Here is an 18,449-nt window from a genome sequence, read left to right as displayed (position 1 = left end):
AAGAGTTAAGAAATGTTTTTGAGCAACCTCAGTATATAAAGCCAAAAGAGTTTCCCTGAATTCTGATACTGAGGTGTTAAAACTGGCTGTTGCACAGGCACAACATTTAAAACTATATTTTGAGATTTAATGATGATTCTGAGTGAGTTGTGATCTGTTTTTAAACTTGGTTGTCATGGAGATAGTTACCATGCACACAACGGCACACTATGCATCACTGGCAGATGGAGTGTGAACAATAGTGTTAACACAACCTGTTCGTTACACATTTCTCCACAGAATGATATGGCTGCAGAAAAGCTTTAAAAGTGTTGTTTTATTCTCTCATACAGGTTATGGCAAATCTTATGGGGGTGGGGAATGGGTCCTGTGATTGTAGGGAATTGGCCCCTTGAGGGTAGGGAATTGCTCCTGGGGATGGGGAATGGAACCCAGAAGGATGGGGATGGCACTGTGGGGGTGGCGTGTGGATCTTTGGGGTTGAGGAACGCTGGGACGTGGCTCTCTCTTGCAGGTTATGATAATTAGGGATACAGTGGAGTCCATGTGTGTAAATCACAGTGGCCATGTTAAAGCAACCTGGATTATGCAAAGTAGGATTAAAATAAGCCTCAAAGTATCAGGAGGCTGTTTGACAGTGGGTGGAATCACAAGTGCAATGAATCATATTGTTTGGGATCAGATGTATTTAGAGTCTTTGATTTGTGAGAAAATTGTTGCATCATTGTCGTCATGGTAACTGGAAGCAGAGCAACCTTTCGTTGCCATGGAAACAAGGGAGAATGGTGATTGGGTGAAACTGCTATGACAATATGGTGCAGTATGTCAGTAACACCAGCAGGTAGCGGCAGTGGGTCCAGATGTGCAGCTTCTGTTTTCTAGCCTCTTACTGAGATACGAGAATATTTGTGAACATTTGGTGATGTGAACCTGTGTGAGGAAACCTGCCCTGGTTATTACCCGGCAAGTGGCAGGTAATTTGCTGTGTGTTTCTGTTTACAGTCTGACCTTTTTAAAATTATGTTTATTGTCTGTTTCTGAGGAAAAATCTAATGGTATAATTAAGGTGCTGATTTTGGGTCGTGGAGACTGGTGGTTAGAACTCATTGTCACTTCACCAGGTTTTAGAATCTACTGCCACACAAATCAAACCCAGGCAGAAATGATCAACAACACAAACTGAAAAGCTGCAGAAATGCAGCAAGTATGAACAGAAGAGACTGGGAAATCTCACATATAAAGAGGGAAAGGCACAAGGGATTCCACATAAATCAATATTAGAGCTTCATGGAAGGTGATTAAAGAGGAATTGGTTAAACATTTGAAAAGAAATAGGTGAAGAAAAATATTTACGGACAGGTAGATACATATGTTTTAAGTCAAGACCCAACTGAACTAGTAATGATGCAAGAAACTACCTCCTTCTGTCCTATGAGATTTACCCTGCAGAAAGGTGGGCTGATTTCTTAGTAATTAACAGCCTCTTCTCCTGTTATCTGACTGCACTGTATCGCTGGTTTCAATGGTGATACTGGTCCCTGTATTGTCTGATCACTAGCCTCCACAGAGAAAGCCAGTAATGAGAGTTTGGGCATATGGGGAAGATGCAAACTGTCATTTTGAGAAAAAACTGAAACAAAAGTATACTTTATTAAACTTAAAAATATTAATTAATTCTCCCAGGGATCCCATGCCTAGATTCAAATCTGAATGTTTGCATCAATTAGCAAAGTGGCCTCTTGGTTAGGAATAACCTAGACTGACCAGTGCCAGGAATGACTGTGATTGTTTCCTCACTCAGAGAACATTTTTAAGCTTTCCTCTCTCAGCTTTGAAGTTTAATATTCTCTGAGTATTTTTTGTTAAAAAGGCACCTCTGTCTGACTTCTTTCCTTGAAATTCCTGCCTTCTCTTTTACAGGTTGTTAATGGAGAGCTGGTCGAATGACAGCCGGGACTGTCGTGATTACAGGTGGAATATTGGCTACAGTTATCCTGCTCTGTATAATCATTGTGTTGTGTTATTGCCGTCTGCAGGTTAGTGTGAGAATAACTTGGCAGGACCAAAGTATAGTCATCTTAAAAAATAAACTAAATATTTTACAGTCATTTGTCACTCTCGAAGAAACAGGCACAAGGTAGCAGCTTGGGGTAAACCACATGTCTTCTTGTTTTATTGCTTTATTTATTTTGTGGCATTAAATGCATAAAATTTAGAAATATTTAGGGCTTGATTTTAACCCAGGCATGTATGTGGGAGTATGCTGTCTCTGAGAGCAGGATAAGCTAATCTTAAGAAGTGAACCTCAGGCATGTCTAGGAGTGATGTTTGTGGAAGCATCATTTGTAAGAGAGGGGAGGAGATGCTGGAACTGTACAAGCTGCTATGCTGGCCACAGCTTGAGGTGTGTGTGCAGCTCTGACCATTCACATCACTATTGGAAAGATCTGGTTACATCAGAGAGGATACAGGGAAGGCTGATAATGATATTGCATGGACTGGTGAATTTTAGTTCTGAGGAAAGACTGGATAGGCTGGGCATGTTTTATTTGGAAGGGCAGATTTAATTTAAGTGTGTAAATGTTGGAGGGTCTAGTCAGAGAAGTATGCCCTGTTTCAAGTAGTGGACATAGATTTAAAGTCGGGGTAGCAGCTTTACGTGGGATTGGAGGGGAAATTCTTTAACCAAGAAGTTGAAGGGGGCCTAGAGATCACTGCCTGAAAAGCTGGAACAAGCAGGAACCAAAATTGCACTTAAGAAGTCTTTTGCTAAATACTGGAAGTGCTGTAATGTGCTATACAACTGGTCAAAAGCTGGAAAGTAGAAATGGGCTGAATGTCTACTTGTCAGTCAGCTGTGATGACATTCTAGTACCTCTAGTACTCCAAAACAGCGAAACCTCGCAAATCTAGCACACTAAAATGGCCCAAGGTTCTTCATAAGAACCGTATCCAATAAAATACCACAACATGCCACAAAGGTTATGGGTATGTTGACAAAATCCTGGGAAGAAAGGTAAGATTTAAGGAAAAAGAGGTAAAAAGAACTTAGAGGTAGAATTGTGTAGCTTAGAGCCCAGACAGCTGAAGATTTCAGCCATTTAAACCAAGTGGTGCAGAGATGTTGGAGGGTTAGAACAAAGAACAAAAGAGAAGTACAGCACAGGAACAGGCCCTTCGGCCCTCCAAGCCTGTACCGATCATCATGCCCTGGCTAAACTATAAAACAAACCTTCTGCCTTTATTCAGTCCATATCCCCCCATTCCCTCCCTATTCATATAAACATCCAGGTGCCTCTTAAATGTCACCAATGAGCCTGCTTCAACCATCTCTTCTGGCAGCGCATTCCAGGCTCCTACCACTCTCTCCATTAAAACCCTCCCTTGCACATCTCCCTTAAACTTTTGCCCTCTCACCTTGAACCTGTGCCCCCTTGTAATTGAAACTTCAACCCTGGGAAAAAGCCTCTAACTATCCACCCTGTCTGTGCCTCTCATAATTCTGTAGACCTGTATCAGGTCTCCTCTCAGCTGCCATCTTTCCAGCGAAAACAATCAGAGTCTTTTTAACCTTTCCTCATAGCCTATGCCTTCAAGACCGGGCAACATCCCGGTGAACCTTTTCTGCACTCTCTCTAAAGCTTCCACATCCTTCTGGTAACGTAGTGACCAAAACTGCACACAATACTCCAAATGCGGCCTAACAAGTGTTTTATATAGCTGCAACATGGTTTCCCAACTCTTATACTCCATGCCCCGGCCGATGAAAGCAAGCGTACCATATGCCTTCTTAATCACCTTCGCCACCTGTGTTGCCACTTTAAGGGAACTGTGGACCTGTACGCCCAGATCCATCTGTTTGTTAATGTTCCTAAGGGTTCTATCATTTACAGTGTAATTCACACTTAAATTTGATCCTCTAAAATGCATCACCTCACATTTATCTGGATTAAACTCCATCTGCCATTTCTGTGCCCAAGTCGCCAATCTATCTATATCCTGTTGCATCCTTACACAATCGTCGGCACCATCAGAAATTCCACCAATCTTTGTGTCATCTGCAAACTTACTAATCAGACCACCCACATTTTCCTCCAGATCATTTATATATACTACAGACAACAGAGGGCCTATGACTGATCCCTGTGGAACACCACTAGTTACCCGTCTCCATTAACATCCTTCCCTCTGTCTATGACCAAACCAGTTTTGCATCCATCTAGCCGGCCCAGCCCAAATCCCATGTGATGTTAGTTTTTGTAACAATCTGCCATGTGGAACTTTATCAAATGCCTTACTAAATTCCATATAAAGCACATCCACAGCTCTTCCCTCATCAATTATCTTTGTCACCTCTTCAAAAAGTTGTATGACTGGAGATTACTGCTATATGGAAGGATTTAGAAACAAGGGGATGAGAGCTGGAGCTGAAGTAGGCCATTTGGCCCATCAAGTCTGTGCTGCCATTCGATGAGATCATAGCTAATCTAATAATCCTCAAATCCATTTTTCTGACTTTTCCCCACAACCTGTGATTCCCTTACTGATTAAAAATCTGTCGATAGCCCTCTGTGGTAAAGATTAGCATGAATTCACTACGCTCTGACAGAAAAAAAACCTGCTTATCTCTGTCCTAACTGGGTGATTCCTTACTCTGAGATTATACCCTCTGGTCATGAAGTTTCCCACAAGGGGAAACAATCTTGTGTTGTTACCAATCTCTGGATTATTATCTCAGCTATGTGTAAATTGGCATAGAGATAAGAAAATTAGGGAAGTAAATGTGTGGCTAAAGCAGTGGTTTAGGATCTCTCTTCATAAAAGGAACTCTCCAGCCCAGACAATATCTTGGTAAATCTCCTCTGCAGCCTCTCCACTGCAATCACATCCCTTCTACAATGTGGATCCCAGAACTGCGCACAGTAGTCTACATTTTATATAAAGTTTAGCATAACCTCCTGCTCTTAAACGCTACGCCTTTATTAGTCAAGTATACCAGCTGTTAACCACTTTATTCTGGTATCCTAAGGGGCCGGTATACATGTTCCCCAAAGTCCCTCTGATCCTTGGTGCTTCCCAGAGTCCTACTGTTCATCATGTATTCCCTTGCCTTGTTTGTCCTGCCCAAGTGCATTATCAGGATTGAATTCCATTTGCCACTGACCAGCCCATCTATATTGTCCTGTAATACAAGGCTATGCTCCTCACTATTCACCATCCCACCATTTTTATATCATGAGTGACTTACAAATGAAGAAATTACCAACAAGACACCACTTGTGCAAATTTACTTAGCCATGAAATCAGAACCAATGTAAATGAAATTGGAATTAAAAGGCAGGTGATACTTCAAATATATAAGTAAATTTCATTTTCAGTGAATGATACAACAAAACATGCCTCACTTATCCAAAAGCACCCACATCACTTTCCACACAAATGTAATACTACATAACTACACAGTTCCTCCAATTTTTTTCTGTTCATTTGTGGGATGTGGGCATCGCTGGCTTGCCAGCATTTCTTGCCCATCCCTAGTTGCCCTTGAGAAGGTGGTGGTGAGCTGCCTCCTTGAACTGCTACAGTCTTCCTGCTGTAGGTTGACCCACAACACTGTTAGGGACGGAATTCCAGGATATTCACCCAGCGACAGTGAAGGAACAGCGATATATTTCCAAGTCAGGACGGTGAGTGGCTTGGAGGTGGTGGTGTTCCCATATATTTGCTGCCTTTGTCCTTCTAGAAGTGGGTTTGGAAGGTGCAGCCTGAGGATTTTTGGTGAATTTCTGCAGTGCATCTTGTAGATAGTACACACTGCTGCTACTGAGCGTTGGTGGTGGAGGGAGTGGATGTTTGTGGATGTAGTGCCAATCAAGCAGGCTGCTTTATCCTGGATGGTGTCAAGCTTCTTAAATGTTGTTGGGGCTGCACTCATCCAAGCAAGTGGGGAGTATTCCATCACACTCCTGACTTGTGCCTTGTAGATGGTGGACTGGCTTTGGGGAGTCAGGAGGGGAGTTACTTGCCGCAGTATTCTCAGCTTCTGGCCTGCTATTGTAGCCACTGTGTTTATGTGGTGAGTCCAGTTGAGTTTCTGGTCAATGATAAACCCAGGATCTTGATAGTGGGGGATTCAGTGATGGTAACACCATTGAATGTCAAGGGGCAGTGGTTAGATTGTCTCTTATTGGTGATGGTCATAGCCTAGCATTTGTGTGGCGCGAATGTCACTTACCACATGTCAGCCCAAGCCTGGATATTGCCCAGATCTTGTTGCATGTGAACATGGACTGCTTCAGTATCTGAGGAGTCTTGAATGGTGCTGAACATTGTGCAATCATTGGCGAACATCCCCACTTCTAACCTTATGATGGAGGGAAGGTCATAGATGAAGCAGCTGAAGATGGTTGGGCCTAGGACACTATCCTGAGGAACACCTGCAGAGATGTCCTGGAGCTGAGATGATTGACCTCCAACAACCATAGCCATCTTCCTATGTGTCAGGTATGACTCCAACCATCAGATCGTTTCCAGAAGTGGCCAATGTATGAACCAGGGTGTTATTGGTTAGTTGATTGACTTGGAACTTTGAAAAGCTATGCTGTCAGGCTTGTAATGACCTGAGGAAGTGGGTGTGCAGAAGTGTTTTCTGATGAGAATTGTACCCATGAAACTCAAAGGTGAAAGCTGTTGCCAGATAAGACACCTGACCTACCTTGTGTGAAATAAGGAACAGCAAATTGATTCCAGCTTTGCCAGGGCTCCTTGATGCCACACTTGGTTGAATGCAGCCTTGATATCAAGGGCTGTCACTCTCACCACACCTCTGGAATTCAGCTCTTTTGTCTATGTTTAAACCAAGGCTGTAATGAGGTCAGGAGCTGAGTGACCCTGGTGGACACCAAACTGGGCGTCGCTGAGCAGGTGCTGCTTGATAACACTGTTGATGACACCTTCCATCACTTTACTGATGGTCGAGAGGAAACTGATGGGGCGGTAATTGGCCGGGTTGGATCTGTCCCACTTTTTGTGTACAGGACATACCTGGCCAATTTTCCACATTGTTGGGTAGATGCCAGTGTTATAACTGTACTGGAACAGCTTGGCTAGGGGAGCACAAGTCTTCAGTCCTATTGCCGGAATGTTGTCAGGGCCCGTAGCCTTTGCAGTATCCAGTGTCTCCAACCATTTCTTGATATCATGTGGACCGAATCGAATTGGCTGAAGACTGGTATCTGTAATGCTGGGGACCACTGGAGGAGGCCGAGATAGATCATCCACTCAGCACTTCTGAATGAAGATTGCTGCGAATGCTTCAGCCTTATCTTTTGCACTGATGCGCTGGGCTCTTCCATCATTAAGGATGGGGATATTTGTGGAGCCTCCTCCTCCAGTGAGTTGTTTAATTGTCCACCACCATTCAAGATTTGCTGTTCCTTATTTCACACAAGGTAGGTCAGGTGTCTTATCTGGCAACAGCTTTCACCTTTGAGTTTCATGGGTACAATTCTCATCAGAAAACACTTCTGCATACCCACTTCCTCAGGTCATTACAAGCCTGACAGCATAGCTTTTCAAAGTTCCAAGTCAATCAACTAACCAATAACACCCTGGTTCATACATTGGCCACTTCTGGAAAATAGGTTTTAAAACTTTTTAGCTGTCTCACACAGTATCTTCAAGAGCTTCTGTCTCCTTTTCTGCCAAATAGAAAAACCAGCAACTTCCTGAGAAATTGCTTCTGTCCCCCAGTGCTTCTTTGTGTCTGTTGTTGTACACTGATACCATCACCCTCCAACTTCTCTGCTTAAAGCTCTCCTTTGTAGCTGAGCAGAAGACCTTTTGTCTTCATTTCTTCATGTTTGAACTGCTTCCAGGTCATCAGGTCACATGGACCAGTGATTTATTTTATTAACCAATTACAATTAGGTCCTTTACAAGCTCTTAAAAGTCTTTATCAAACATTCTCAAAAACAACTGCAGATGTCTAAAACATTTTAAAGAAATTCCTTATATTTATTGCTATATAGGCTCTGGGTCAAATGTTATGCACATATGAATCAAGACCAAGGGTATGCTATTCAGCTCCTCAAACCTGCTCCATCATTCAATAAGATCAAAGCTGATCTGATTGTAAAATCAAAACCATATTCCTGTCTACCTCTGTCTTAAAAATATTCATGGACTCTGTTTCCACTGCCTTGAGAGAAAGAGAGTTCCAAAGACACTCAAACCTCTGAGAGGAATAATTTAGACTAATTGTTTTAAACAGTGGCCTCCTGCTGTAAGATCTCCCACAAGAGGAAACATCCTTTTCACATGTATCCTGTCAAGACACTCAAGCTTTTATATATTTCAATGAAGTCATCTTTTATTCTAAACTTCAGCAGATACAAGACCAGCCTGTCCAACCTTTCCTCAGAAGTCGACCCCCCATTTCAGGGATTCATCTTGGTAAACCTTCTCTGAACTACTTCTAATGCACTTACATCCTTCCTTAAATAAGGTGATCCATACTGTACACAGCGCTCCAGATGTGTTCTCATTAGTGCCCTGTATAACTGAAGTACAACCTCCCTACTTTTATATTTAATTTTCTCCCACGATAGTTGATAACATTTTATTAGCTTTCCTAATTACCTGCTGTAACAATAATCAAAGATGATACAAATATAGTGAGCAGTCTGCTTTAGCACCAAACAGTTTTCAGGATTGGGATAAAGTCAGTGGTTGTGGAGTGCAGTCTGTGGTGGGTTAGAATGTAGTCCGAATGTCAGATAAGCAGTCTGACAATACATAGGTAAGTGGGAGGGGTCAAGAGAGACTGTGGTGAGGTAGGGAGTGCTTAATTTCATTTGTTCACATAATTTTGTTAATGCTGTTTGTAAATTATACATTTTGAGTGGAGACTAGCATGTGTCCCTCCTATATTGCTTGTCTTCTGCCTTGTGAAAAAATGCATGGTGTTAGGTAGATGCAACTGAGATGCGGTAATTTACTGATGGCCACAATGCTGAGTAGTGCTGTGACTGAATTAACAGGTTCACAGGGCCAGATAGTCTTTTTCTATTTGTCTTCTACAAATTTTCAACTGCACAGTATTAGAATTCCAAAGCAATGCCCAGAACTTGGATGCATTACCTACATAGTCTAGGGTGGAGTGTACCTTGTGGAACTTGCTGGATAGAAATCGACATTTGTGTTTCCTATACTGTTTCAGGCACTGTACTATGAAGTGAACTGGGAGGTCCTTAGGTGGTGAAAGATGTTGTATCTTGTATAACCTTAAGTCTTTTTTTACAGTATTATTGCTGCAAGAGGGAGGAATGGGATGGAGATGAGGAGGAACCAGATTTTGCAGTGCACTCACGCCTGCCGACTGCGTACTACAACTACAGTGCCGGAAATGGCCTTAACTTCAGTTCTATAGCCTACCCCCAGGATTACTCTCACCCCAGAGCTCTCTGCTTCCATTGCAAGCCCCGCTTCCATGTCCATCAGCTTGAAGACATTCAGAATGGGGGTGAGAGTGTGAGTTATAATACTGTGAGTGAGGAGGAATTAGAAATGTTGACAAGTCCTGAGGAGCTGCCCATGAGCAGAGCAAAACTCACAAGAGAGGCTTTTAGCAGAAGTCGAAGTATTAGCACTGACGTGTGAAGATGTTTGTTATTCAAGAGTTTATACAACAGTATTTTCAATATAAAGAGGTCACTACTTTCCATGTGCCATGGGGAAATGGACAAAATCATTGAATGCAATTCCCAAAGCAGCTTTAAAATGCTCTCAATCCAAACAATAGAAACAGAAAGTACTGGGTCACTGGATAGGTAATATCCTGAACGTAAGGAACAGAGTGAAATTGACAGAAGAATCTTTTTATGTCTTAATTCAATCTTTGAATGGATGAGATCTGTTTGATATGATCTTTTTATGTTTGTTCCACTCCTATTTCTCATGTTCTTATTAAGTGGAAGCTTTGAAGTGGCCTGATCAATTGTAAAATGCTATTTTTATTGAGTATGGCAGTGGCTAATGTGAATGAATGTTTTCTATGCATGATCTAATGATGTGACAGAAGTTAATGGCTGTTTGCTGATGGGTGCTGGGGTCAGGGGTAACTGATTAACAACATTGTTTAGGGTTTGGTTTTAGATACTTGCCTTGGATTGGTTCTTATTGTTCAAGTCAAGTGAGTAAACCATTAGTGACCCAGAAGTAAATTGCACATCAGTAGCTGTCACCTATCATCAGATTTGGATTCACAGGAATAATGTTGTTTTCTTATTTGGGAAATTTTTTGCAATTTAGAGATTTCCTCGAGGAAACTGAGAAACAGGCAGAAACAAAGAAATAGAGGTTATAGGTGCAGAAGCAGGCCATTTGGCTGTTCAAGCTGTTCCAACATTCATTATGATCAGGACTGATTATCCAACTTAGAACCCATTGCTGTTTTCTCCCCATACCTTTGATCCCTTTAGCCATAAGAACTATATCTAACTCCTTCTTAAAAACATTCAATATTTCGCTTCAACTGCCTTCTGTGGCAGAGAATTCTACAGCCTCACCACTCGCTGGGTGAAGGCAAGTTTCTTCATTTCAGTCCTAAATGGGCTAATATGTATACTTAAACTGTGACCCTTGGTTCTGGATTCCAGTTATCGGAGACATCCTTACCACATTTACAAGCCCCAACACTCCAATACTATCAATACACTGCCTGGATCTCCTTGAAAACGTTCTGAAAGTCCCAGTAAACCATATCCACTGGATCCCTATTATCAACTCTACTAGGTTCATTCTCGAAAACATCTACCTAGATTTGTCATACATGATTTCCCTTTCGTAAATCCACACTGACTTTATCTAATCTGTCACTGTTTTCCAAGTGGTCTGCTATTAAATATTTTATAACAGACTCCAGTGTTTTTACACTACCAATGTCAGACTGACCAGTTTATAATTCCCAGTTTTCTCTCTACCATCTTTTTTAAATACTGGAGGTGACAATATTCCTCATTAGCCATTGATAGGCCACCATTCTTGATTTATTTTTCTGCCAGACTGGAATGGATAATTGTTGTAGTTTGTCCAAACACTCTAAATATTTGCTATTGCCTATCCACCATCATTCCTTTGAGAAATGTTCCCCAATTTATCATAGACAGCTGTGCCTCACACCATCATAGTTTCCTTTATTTAGATTCAGCACCCTCATCTGAGAATCAACTATGTCACTCTCCATCTTAGTGAAGAATTCCATCACATGGTTACTCTTCCCCAAGAGTCCCTCGTACAGCTAGGTTTCCAATTATTCCTTTCTCATTGTGACAAAATAACTGGTCAAAATAAAAATTGTTCACTAACTTGTTCAAATCTAAATGTACTTTTACTTCTTTAATTCTGAATTTTTATCTGTGTGACATTCAGAATTCCTTTGAATTTGAAACTGTTTGACTCTCTAAACTCCTCTGAACAAGTTCAAGGAACTTACAAATATCTTGGTCACGAAGATTGAGACCGTCTAATCAGCTATCACTGCCGTACCTCACCCCCTCCCATTAACCAGGATGAAGTTTCATTAAAGATTTTCTGTAGCTTTTTTCATATCTCCCCCTTGCCTTTATGAGCTCATCTAGTTCATGAAACCCATCTCCTGCTCTATTATCTTTCTTCCAAAAACCTGCTGGCTACCCAGCTTCCTCTCCTGATCCCCATGTTCACAGATCTAAGTAAGGGTTTCCTCTCCTTGGGCAATACTCCGTATGCCTTCATCAGCCAGAACCTCAAAAGTGCTGATCTGTACATTACTGAAAGAATGCTTCATTTCCAAACTTCTTTTCCTCTCAAAAATCTTTCAAAAACACTTCCTTTCCACTACTCCAAGTCTTCAGCAACAACCACCTGCACCTTCCACATGGTGCTGCTGCTCACAGAGGCCAGCAGCTTCAGTAAGACTGGGACATCACTGTCCCGGGAACTCTTGGGAAGAAGCCTGCTGGGCCACCCAAGTGCATAACTGGAACTTAGTCTGGTGGCCTTCTCTCTAGGATGCGGTGGCACATGTCTGACTCTTAAAAATGCACATCCCACATACAAGCAATCAACAGGAAAATCTCACTCTCCAATTCAAGCTTTCTTATTTCTAGCTCTCTCTTCCTTCCTTTGACCTTTTTGAACTGCAGCCACCAGGTACTTGCAGTGATTTACAAGTCCAGAATTTGTGCCATTTATTTTCTCAAGGAAGGAGAGGAGAATTAGAAGTAGCATATAAATTAGGCAACTTGGGCTAGTAGTGATAAGCAACTGCATGCAATTAAGTAGTCATTGTTCAATAGTTAGATTCTGAAGTCACTGTTTACACCTTCAGAGTAAAATTGAGAAATATCTCTTCTGTTTATTATCATACAATTTTCCCTGATTGCCCACATGATGGAATGGAAAATTCCACCCATTGTGTCTAGTTTTGGGCACCACTCTTGAGGAAGGATATAAAAGTATTAGAGAGGGTGTAGAAAAGATTAAAGGGTATAGACCCCGGGATGATGAACATCAGTAGAGTACAGAAGATTCGATAGAGGTGCTTGAAATGATGAGGTAGAGTAAATAGAGGAAACGCATTTTCCATTGGTCGAAGGATCAAGCAGCAGAGGACATTGATTAAAGTGATTAGCAAATGAAACCACAGTGACATGAGATTTTTTTTAATGTAACAGCATTGTACTGCTTGAGTGAGGAGAAGGTGGATGCAATCATGCTTTCAAAAGAAAACTGGATAAGTATCTGATGAGAAAAGATTGTGGAGCTTAAAGTTTTAGCAAAGATCTGTAGCTTGGGTTGTGGGTGAGGTTGTTGACTTGCTTACTGAGCTGGCTTGTTTTTGTTCAGATGTTTTGTCACCATGCTAGGTGACATCATCAGTGAGGCCTCCGATAAAGCGATGTTGTTCTACTCCACTTGGAGCTTATACTGTCCGGTCCATTATGGTGAGTAGTGTCATTTCCGGTTTTGATATGTATGGGTTTGTATAGAGGGTCCAATTCTGTACGTTTGTTGATTGCATTATGGGTTGAAAACCATGCATCTAGGAATTCCTGTGCGTGTCTATGTTTGGCTTGGGCTACTATGATAACTGGGACAATGTAACCATAGTTACAGACCAGACAGTATAAATTCCAAGCAGAGTAGAACAACATCGCTTCATCGGAGGCCTCACTGATAATGTCACCTACCGTGGTGATGAAATGTCTGAATGAAAACAAGCCAGCTCGGCAAGCAAGTCAACAACCTCATATTGTGGAGCTACTGCGAGAAGAAGAGGCAGGAGTGGAACTAGTTGAGTTGCCCTTTGCAGAGATCTGGCAGGGACATGATGGGCCAAACAGTTGCCTGTTCTGTAACCATTCTTTGGTTCAATCAAAATAGACTAGAAGCTAATCTCGCACTGTGTTGCATATCATCACATTCATTCTTAGCAAAGGTCAAGAAAACAAAGAAGAAAGATTAAAGTCACACAAGTACCAGCAAGGGCTGAAAAGGATGCTCTTCATTTTACCAATGTTGAGCTGTAGATGATTTTTGGCAGGATTGCTCCAGGAGTCATTGGTTGTGGCAGAGGTGGGGTTGTGTGTCATTGATGTCATGTTTAAAGCCAACACAAACATCGGCTTCCATCGAATATGTTTGCAGGTAACTACAACATGTCTGTATTTATTTGGATCCTTCCTACCACTTAACATGCTAATTTTATTGGAAAATCTCAGCAGGTCTAGCAGCATCTGTGAAGGAGAAAACAGAGTTAACGTTTCGGGTCCGGTGACCATTCCTCAGAACTGATGCTGGCTGGGAAAACGTCAGTTTATATGTAGAAAATAGGGAGGTGGGTTGGGTAGGGAGTAAACGATAGGATAGAGTCCAAAGAGACAGAAAGACAGTTGGACAGACAAAGGAGTTGCTAACGATCAGGCTGGGAGGGTGAATAGTTGTGAATGGGGACTGTTAGTGACTAACAACAGGGGGTGTGTAATGGCAGGCTATGTGGTAACAAGGCCTGGTGTGTGGGGTAGAGGGCTGGGACATGGGAGAGTTTAGGCCCTAAAGTTATTGAACTCAATATTGAGTCCGGAGGGCTGTAGGGTCCCCAAGCGGAAAATGAGGTGTTGTTCCTCCAGCTTGCGTTGGGCTTCACTGGAACACTGCAGCAAGCCAGAGACAGGGATGTTGGCCAGGGAACAGGGTGGTGCATTGAAGTGGCAGGCAATGGGTAGTTCAGGGTCTTTTCTGCGAGCAAAACGTAGATGTTCTGCGAAGTGGTCGCCTAGTCTATGCTTCGTTTCCCCAATGTAAAGGAGACCACATTGTGAGCATTGTCTCTGGCTTGCTGCAGTGTTCCAGTGAAGCCCAACGCAAGCTGGAGGAACAACACCTCATTTTCCACTTACAGCCTACACCCTACAGCCCTCCGGACTCAATACGGAGTTCAATAATTGTAGGGTCTAAACTCTCCCATGTCCCAGCTCCCCACCCTACAGACCAGGCCTTGTTACCACATAGCCAGCCACTACACACCCTCTGTTGTTAGTCACTAACAGTCCCCATTAACAACTATTCATCCTCCCAGCCTGATCGTTAGCTACTCCTTTGTCTGTCCAACTGTTTTTCTCTCTCTTTGGGCTCTATCCTATTGTTTACTCCCTACCCCACCCACCTCCCTATTTTCTGCATATAAACTGATGTTTTCCCAGCCATTGTCGGTTCTGAGGAAGGGTCATTGGACCAGAAACGTTAACTCTGTTTTCTCCTTTACAGATTCTGCCAGATCTGCTGAAATTTTCCAGCAACTTTTCCAGCATCCGCAGTTCTTTTGGTTTTTATTTAGGCTAGTTTTATTTTCTGGAGAACTTCAGAAACTTAGCTATTACAACTATGGCCAAACTCTTCACGTATTCTTGGCTGAGAGCTCAGAAATTCACTGCTCTGTTGAAACAATTGAGCACCAGAGGAAAAATGTTCTTGATTGACATCTCTGGCTCTCTACTTTCAACTGCAATTTCCCTTATTGGTGCTTTATAGGCTCTGAATGATAGACATCTTTATTGCACTGTAGTAAAAGGATAGTTTTTAAACATAAATGAGAAACAATTGATTTATATTTACAATCTATATTAATGTCTTGGATATGGAGATAGCAATTGCCATAGCTAAGTTTGCAGACGACACTAAAATAGATGGGAAAGTAACTTGCAATGAAAACATAAATTTACAAATGGATATGGATAGGTTAGGTGAATGGACCAAAATTCAGCAGCTAAGTTTAACATGGAGATAGTAGGAACTGCCGCTGCTGGAGTCTGAGATAACAAAGTGTGGAGCTGGATGAACACAGCAGGCCAGGCAGCATCAGAGGAGCAGGAAAGCTGACGTTTCGGGTCTGCACCCTTCTTCCGAAATGGGGGAGGGGAAGGGAGCTCTGAAATAAATAGAGAGAGGGGGAGGCGATGATAGAACATGGATAGAGGAGCAGAGTGGTGGAGTGAAGACGGACAGGTCAAGGAGGCGGGGATGAAGCCAGAACAGGTGAGTGTAGGTAGGGAGTTTAGATGGGGGTTGGTCAGTGAGGAGGGAGGGGCGGGTAGGTGGGAGGGAAGATGGACAGGTCAAAGAGGCGGGGATGAGGCTGGGAGGTAGGAAGGGGGGGGGGGGGGTTGTTCAGTGAGGTGGGAGGAGCAGATAGGTGGGAGAAAAGACCGACAGATCAAGGAGGCTGGGACGAGAGGGGCTGGTTTTGGGATGAGGTCAGGGGTGGGGAAATTTTGAAGCTTGTAAAGTCCATACTGAGACCATTGGGCTGCAGGGTTCCCAGGCAGAATATGAGGTGCTGTTCCTCCAGCCTTCGGGTGGCATCGTTGTGGCACTGGAGGAGGCCCAGGATGGACATGTCGTCCAAGGAGTGGGAGGGGGAGTTGAAGTGGTTTGCGACTGGGAGGTGTTGTCGTTTGTCGCGAACCTAGCGTAGGTGCTTCACAAAGTGGTCTCCGAGCCTCCGCTTGGTCTCCCCGATGTAGAGGAGGCCACATTGGGAACAGCGGACACAACAGACCACATTAGCGGATGTGCAGGTGAACATCTGTTTAATGCAGAAGGTTTTCTTGGGGGCTGGGATAGGGCTGAGGTGGGGTGGTGTAGGGGCAGGTGTAGCATTTCATGTGGTTGCAGGGAAAGGTGCAGAGGGTGGTGGGGCTAGTGGGGAGTGTGGAGCAGACGAGGGAGTCACGGAGAGCACGGTCCCTCCGGAAGGCAGATAAGGGTGGGGAGGGAAATATATCCTCGGTAGTGGGGTCAGATTGCAGGTGACAGAAGTGGTGGAGGATGATGCGTTGAATCCGGACGTTGATGGGCTGATACGTGAGGACAAGGGGAATTCTGCCTTTGTTGTTATTGTGGGGAGGGGGTGTGAGGGATGAGTTGCGGGAAACGCGAGAGATGCGGTCGAGCGAGTTTTCGACCACTATGGAGGGGAAATTGTGGTTGTTGAAAAATGAGGACATCATCCGCTCCACACTCCCCACTAGCCCCACCACCCCCGGCACTTTTCCCTGCAACCGCAGGAGGTGTTACACCTGCCCCTACACCTCCCCCCTCACCTCCATCCCAGGCCCCAAGAAAACCTTCCACATCAAACAGATGTTCACTGCACATCTGCTAATGTGGTGTATTGTATCTGCTGCTCCCGATGTGGCCTCCTCTACATCGGGGAAACCAAGGAAGGCTTGGAGAGCACTTTGTGGAACACCTACACTCGGATCATGACAAATGACAACACCTTCTAGTCGTGAATCACTTCAACTCCCCCTCCCATCTTTGGACGAAATGTCCATCCTGAGCCTCCTCCAGTGCCACAACAATGTCACCCGAAAGCTGGAGGAACAGCACCTCATATTCCGCTTGGGAACCCTGCAGCCCAATGGTCTTGATGTGGACTTTACAAGCTTCAAAATCTCCCCATCCCCAGCCTCATCCCTAGACCAGCCCTTCTCGTCCCCACCTTCTTGACCTGTCCGTCTTTTCTCCCACTTATCTGCTCCTCCCACCTCACTGACCAACTCCCACCCCCACTTCCTACCTACTAACCTCATCCCCGCCTCCTTGACCTGTCCGTCTTCCCTCACCTCTCTGCTCCTCTATCCACCTTCTATCATCACCTCCCCCTCTCTCTATTTTTTTCAGAGCTCCCTTCCCCTTCCCCATTTCTGAAGAAGGGTGCAGACCCGAAACGTCAGCTTTCCTGCTCCTCTGATGCTTCCTGGCCTGCTGTGTTCATCCAGCTCCACACCTTGTTATCTAAGTTTAACATGGACATGTGTGAGATTCTCCAATTTGGTTGGAGGAATAGAAAGGCAACTACTGTATTGAAGACAATTCAGAGAAGCTTCACTCGTGTGATTCTAGAGATGAGGGGTTTGTCTTATGAAGACAGGTTGACCAATTTAGGCTGATACTTTCTGGAGTTTAGAAGAATGAGATTGAATTGAGGGATATAAGATACTAAAGGGGATTGACAAAGTAGATATAGAAAGGATCAGGTCATGTGGGTAAACTAGAATGAAAGGTCATAGGTTTAGGATAAGGGGTAGCAGATTTAAAACAGAGATGAGAAATTACTTCTCTCAAAAGTTTGTGAATCTGTGGAATTCACTCCCCCAGAATGCATTGGATGCTGAGATATCAAGCAAATTTAAGCAGGAGATAGATTTTGTTAGTAGTGGGTTCAAGGGTAATGGAGAACAGGCAGAAAAGTGGAGCTGACACTGAGATGACTTCAGCCATGATCATATCAAATGATGGAGCAGGCTCAAACGGCTGAATTGCCTGCTCCTGTTATTTTGTTATATTTTAAAAGTTATTACTTATTCTACTGTCACTATAAGGCTAGTTGGTTCTAAACATTGCATAATGGTTCAATGGGTTTGGAAATGGCATAAATTCACATAAAGGGCAATGGAAGTCATGAGAAGCATAACTCGGCATAGGGAGTGAGTTGCTAGGAATAGCCTGGTATAAAAGGACCATGGGAGATGTAGGGTAGAGCCTGGTATTGAGGCTAGAGACAGGTCGTTGTGAGTGTGTAGGAGATCAGCTATAGATGGCCTGTTTTTAATTTAACTGAAACCAAATGCCACAGCAACAAGGCGAGCTTTCCAAATAGCCCCTAACATTGCCTCTAATTTCTTTCCTGGGTTGGCTGACCTGACTGCAGTTAGCACCCCTTTTGCTAATGATGCTTACCGCCTGCCATGGTATTGAAATTCCAGGCCTTAAACTAAATGGTTTAGATTAAATCTAATCCAAAATGCTCCAAGCCCATGACAGACAAATTCTTTGTGATTACTTATGTCCAGAACAAGCAGAAACGGTAACAAATGTTACAGATATATTTGAAATAATATGCA

The 18,449-nt window shown here is 43.3% G+C and overlaps 1 protein-coding gene across 1 annotated transcript; it reads left to right on the top strand.

Moving 5' to 3' along the window:
- The first annotated feature begins 905 nt into the window (after positions 1-905).
- On the top strand, positions 906-9,660 carry LOC109911278 (protein FAM163B). Its single transcript, XM_020510570.2, has 3 exons — positions 906-974; positions 1,921-2,036; positions 9,304-9,660. The coding sequence occupies exons 2-3, from the start codon at positions 1,944-1,946 to the stop codon at positions 9,658-9,660; spliced, it is 450 nt and encodes a 149-aa protein (XP_020366159.1). The 5' UTR covers positions 906-974; positions 1,921-1,943.
- Positions 9,661-18,449: the final 8,789 nt, after the last annotated feature.

Source organism: Rhincodon typus, chromosome 28, assembly GCF_021869965.1.
Source record: "Rhincodon typus isolate 14 chromosome 28, sRhiTyp1.1, whole genome shotgun sequence".
Classification (NCBI taxonomy): Eukaryota; Metazoa; Chordata; class Chondrichthyes; order Orectolobiformes; family Rhincodontidae; genus Rhincodon; species Rhincodon typus.
Note: the sequence above shows the minus strand (reverse complement) of the source record. Positions and strands in the feature narration are given on the sequence as shown.

Bases quoted from the DNA above. Each gene is read 5' to 3' on its own strand.
- LOC109911278 (XM_020510570.2), top strand. From the start codon at position 1,944: ATGACAGCCGGGACTGTCGTGATTACAGGTGGAATATTGGCTACAGTT. The intron at 2,037-9,303 runs GTTAGTGTGAGA...CTTTTTTTACAG, and splicing joins TGTGTTATTGCCGTCTGCAG to TATTATTGCTGCAAGAGGGA.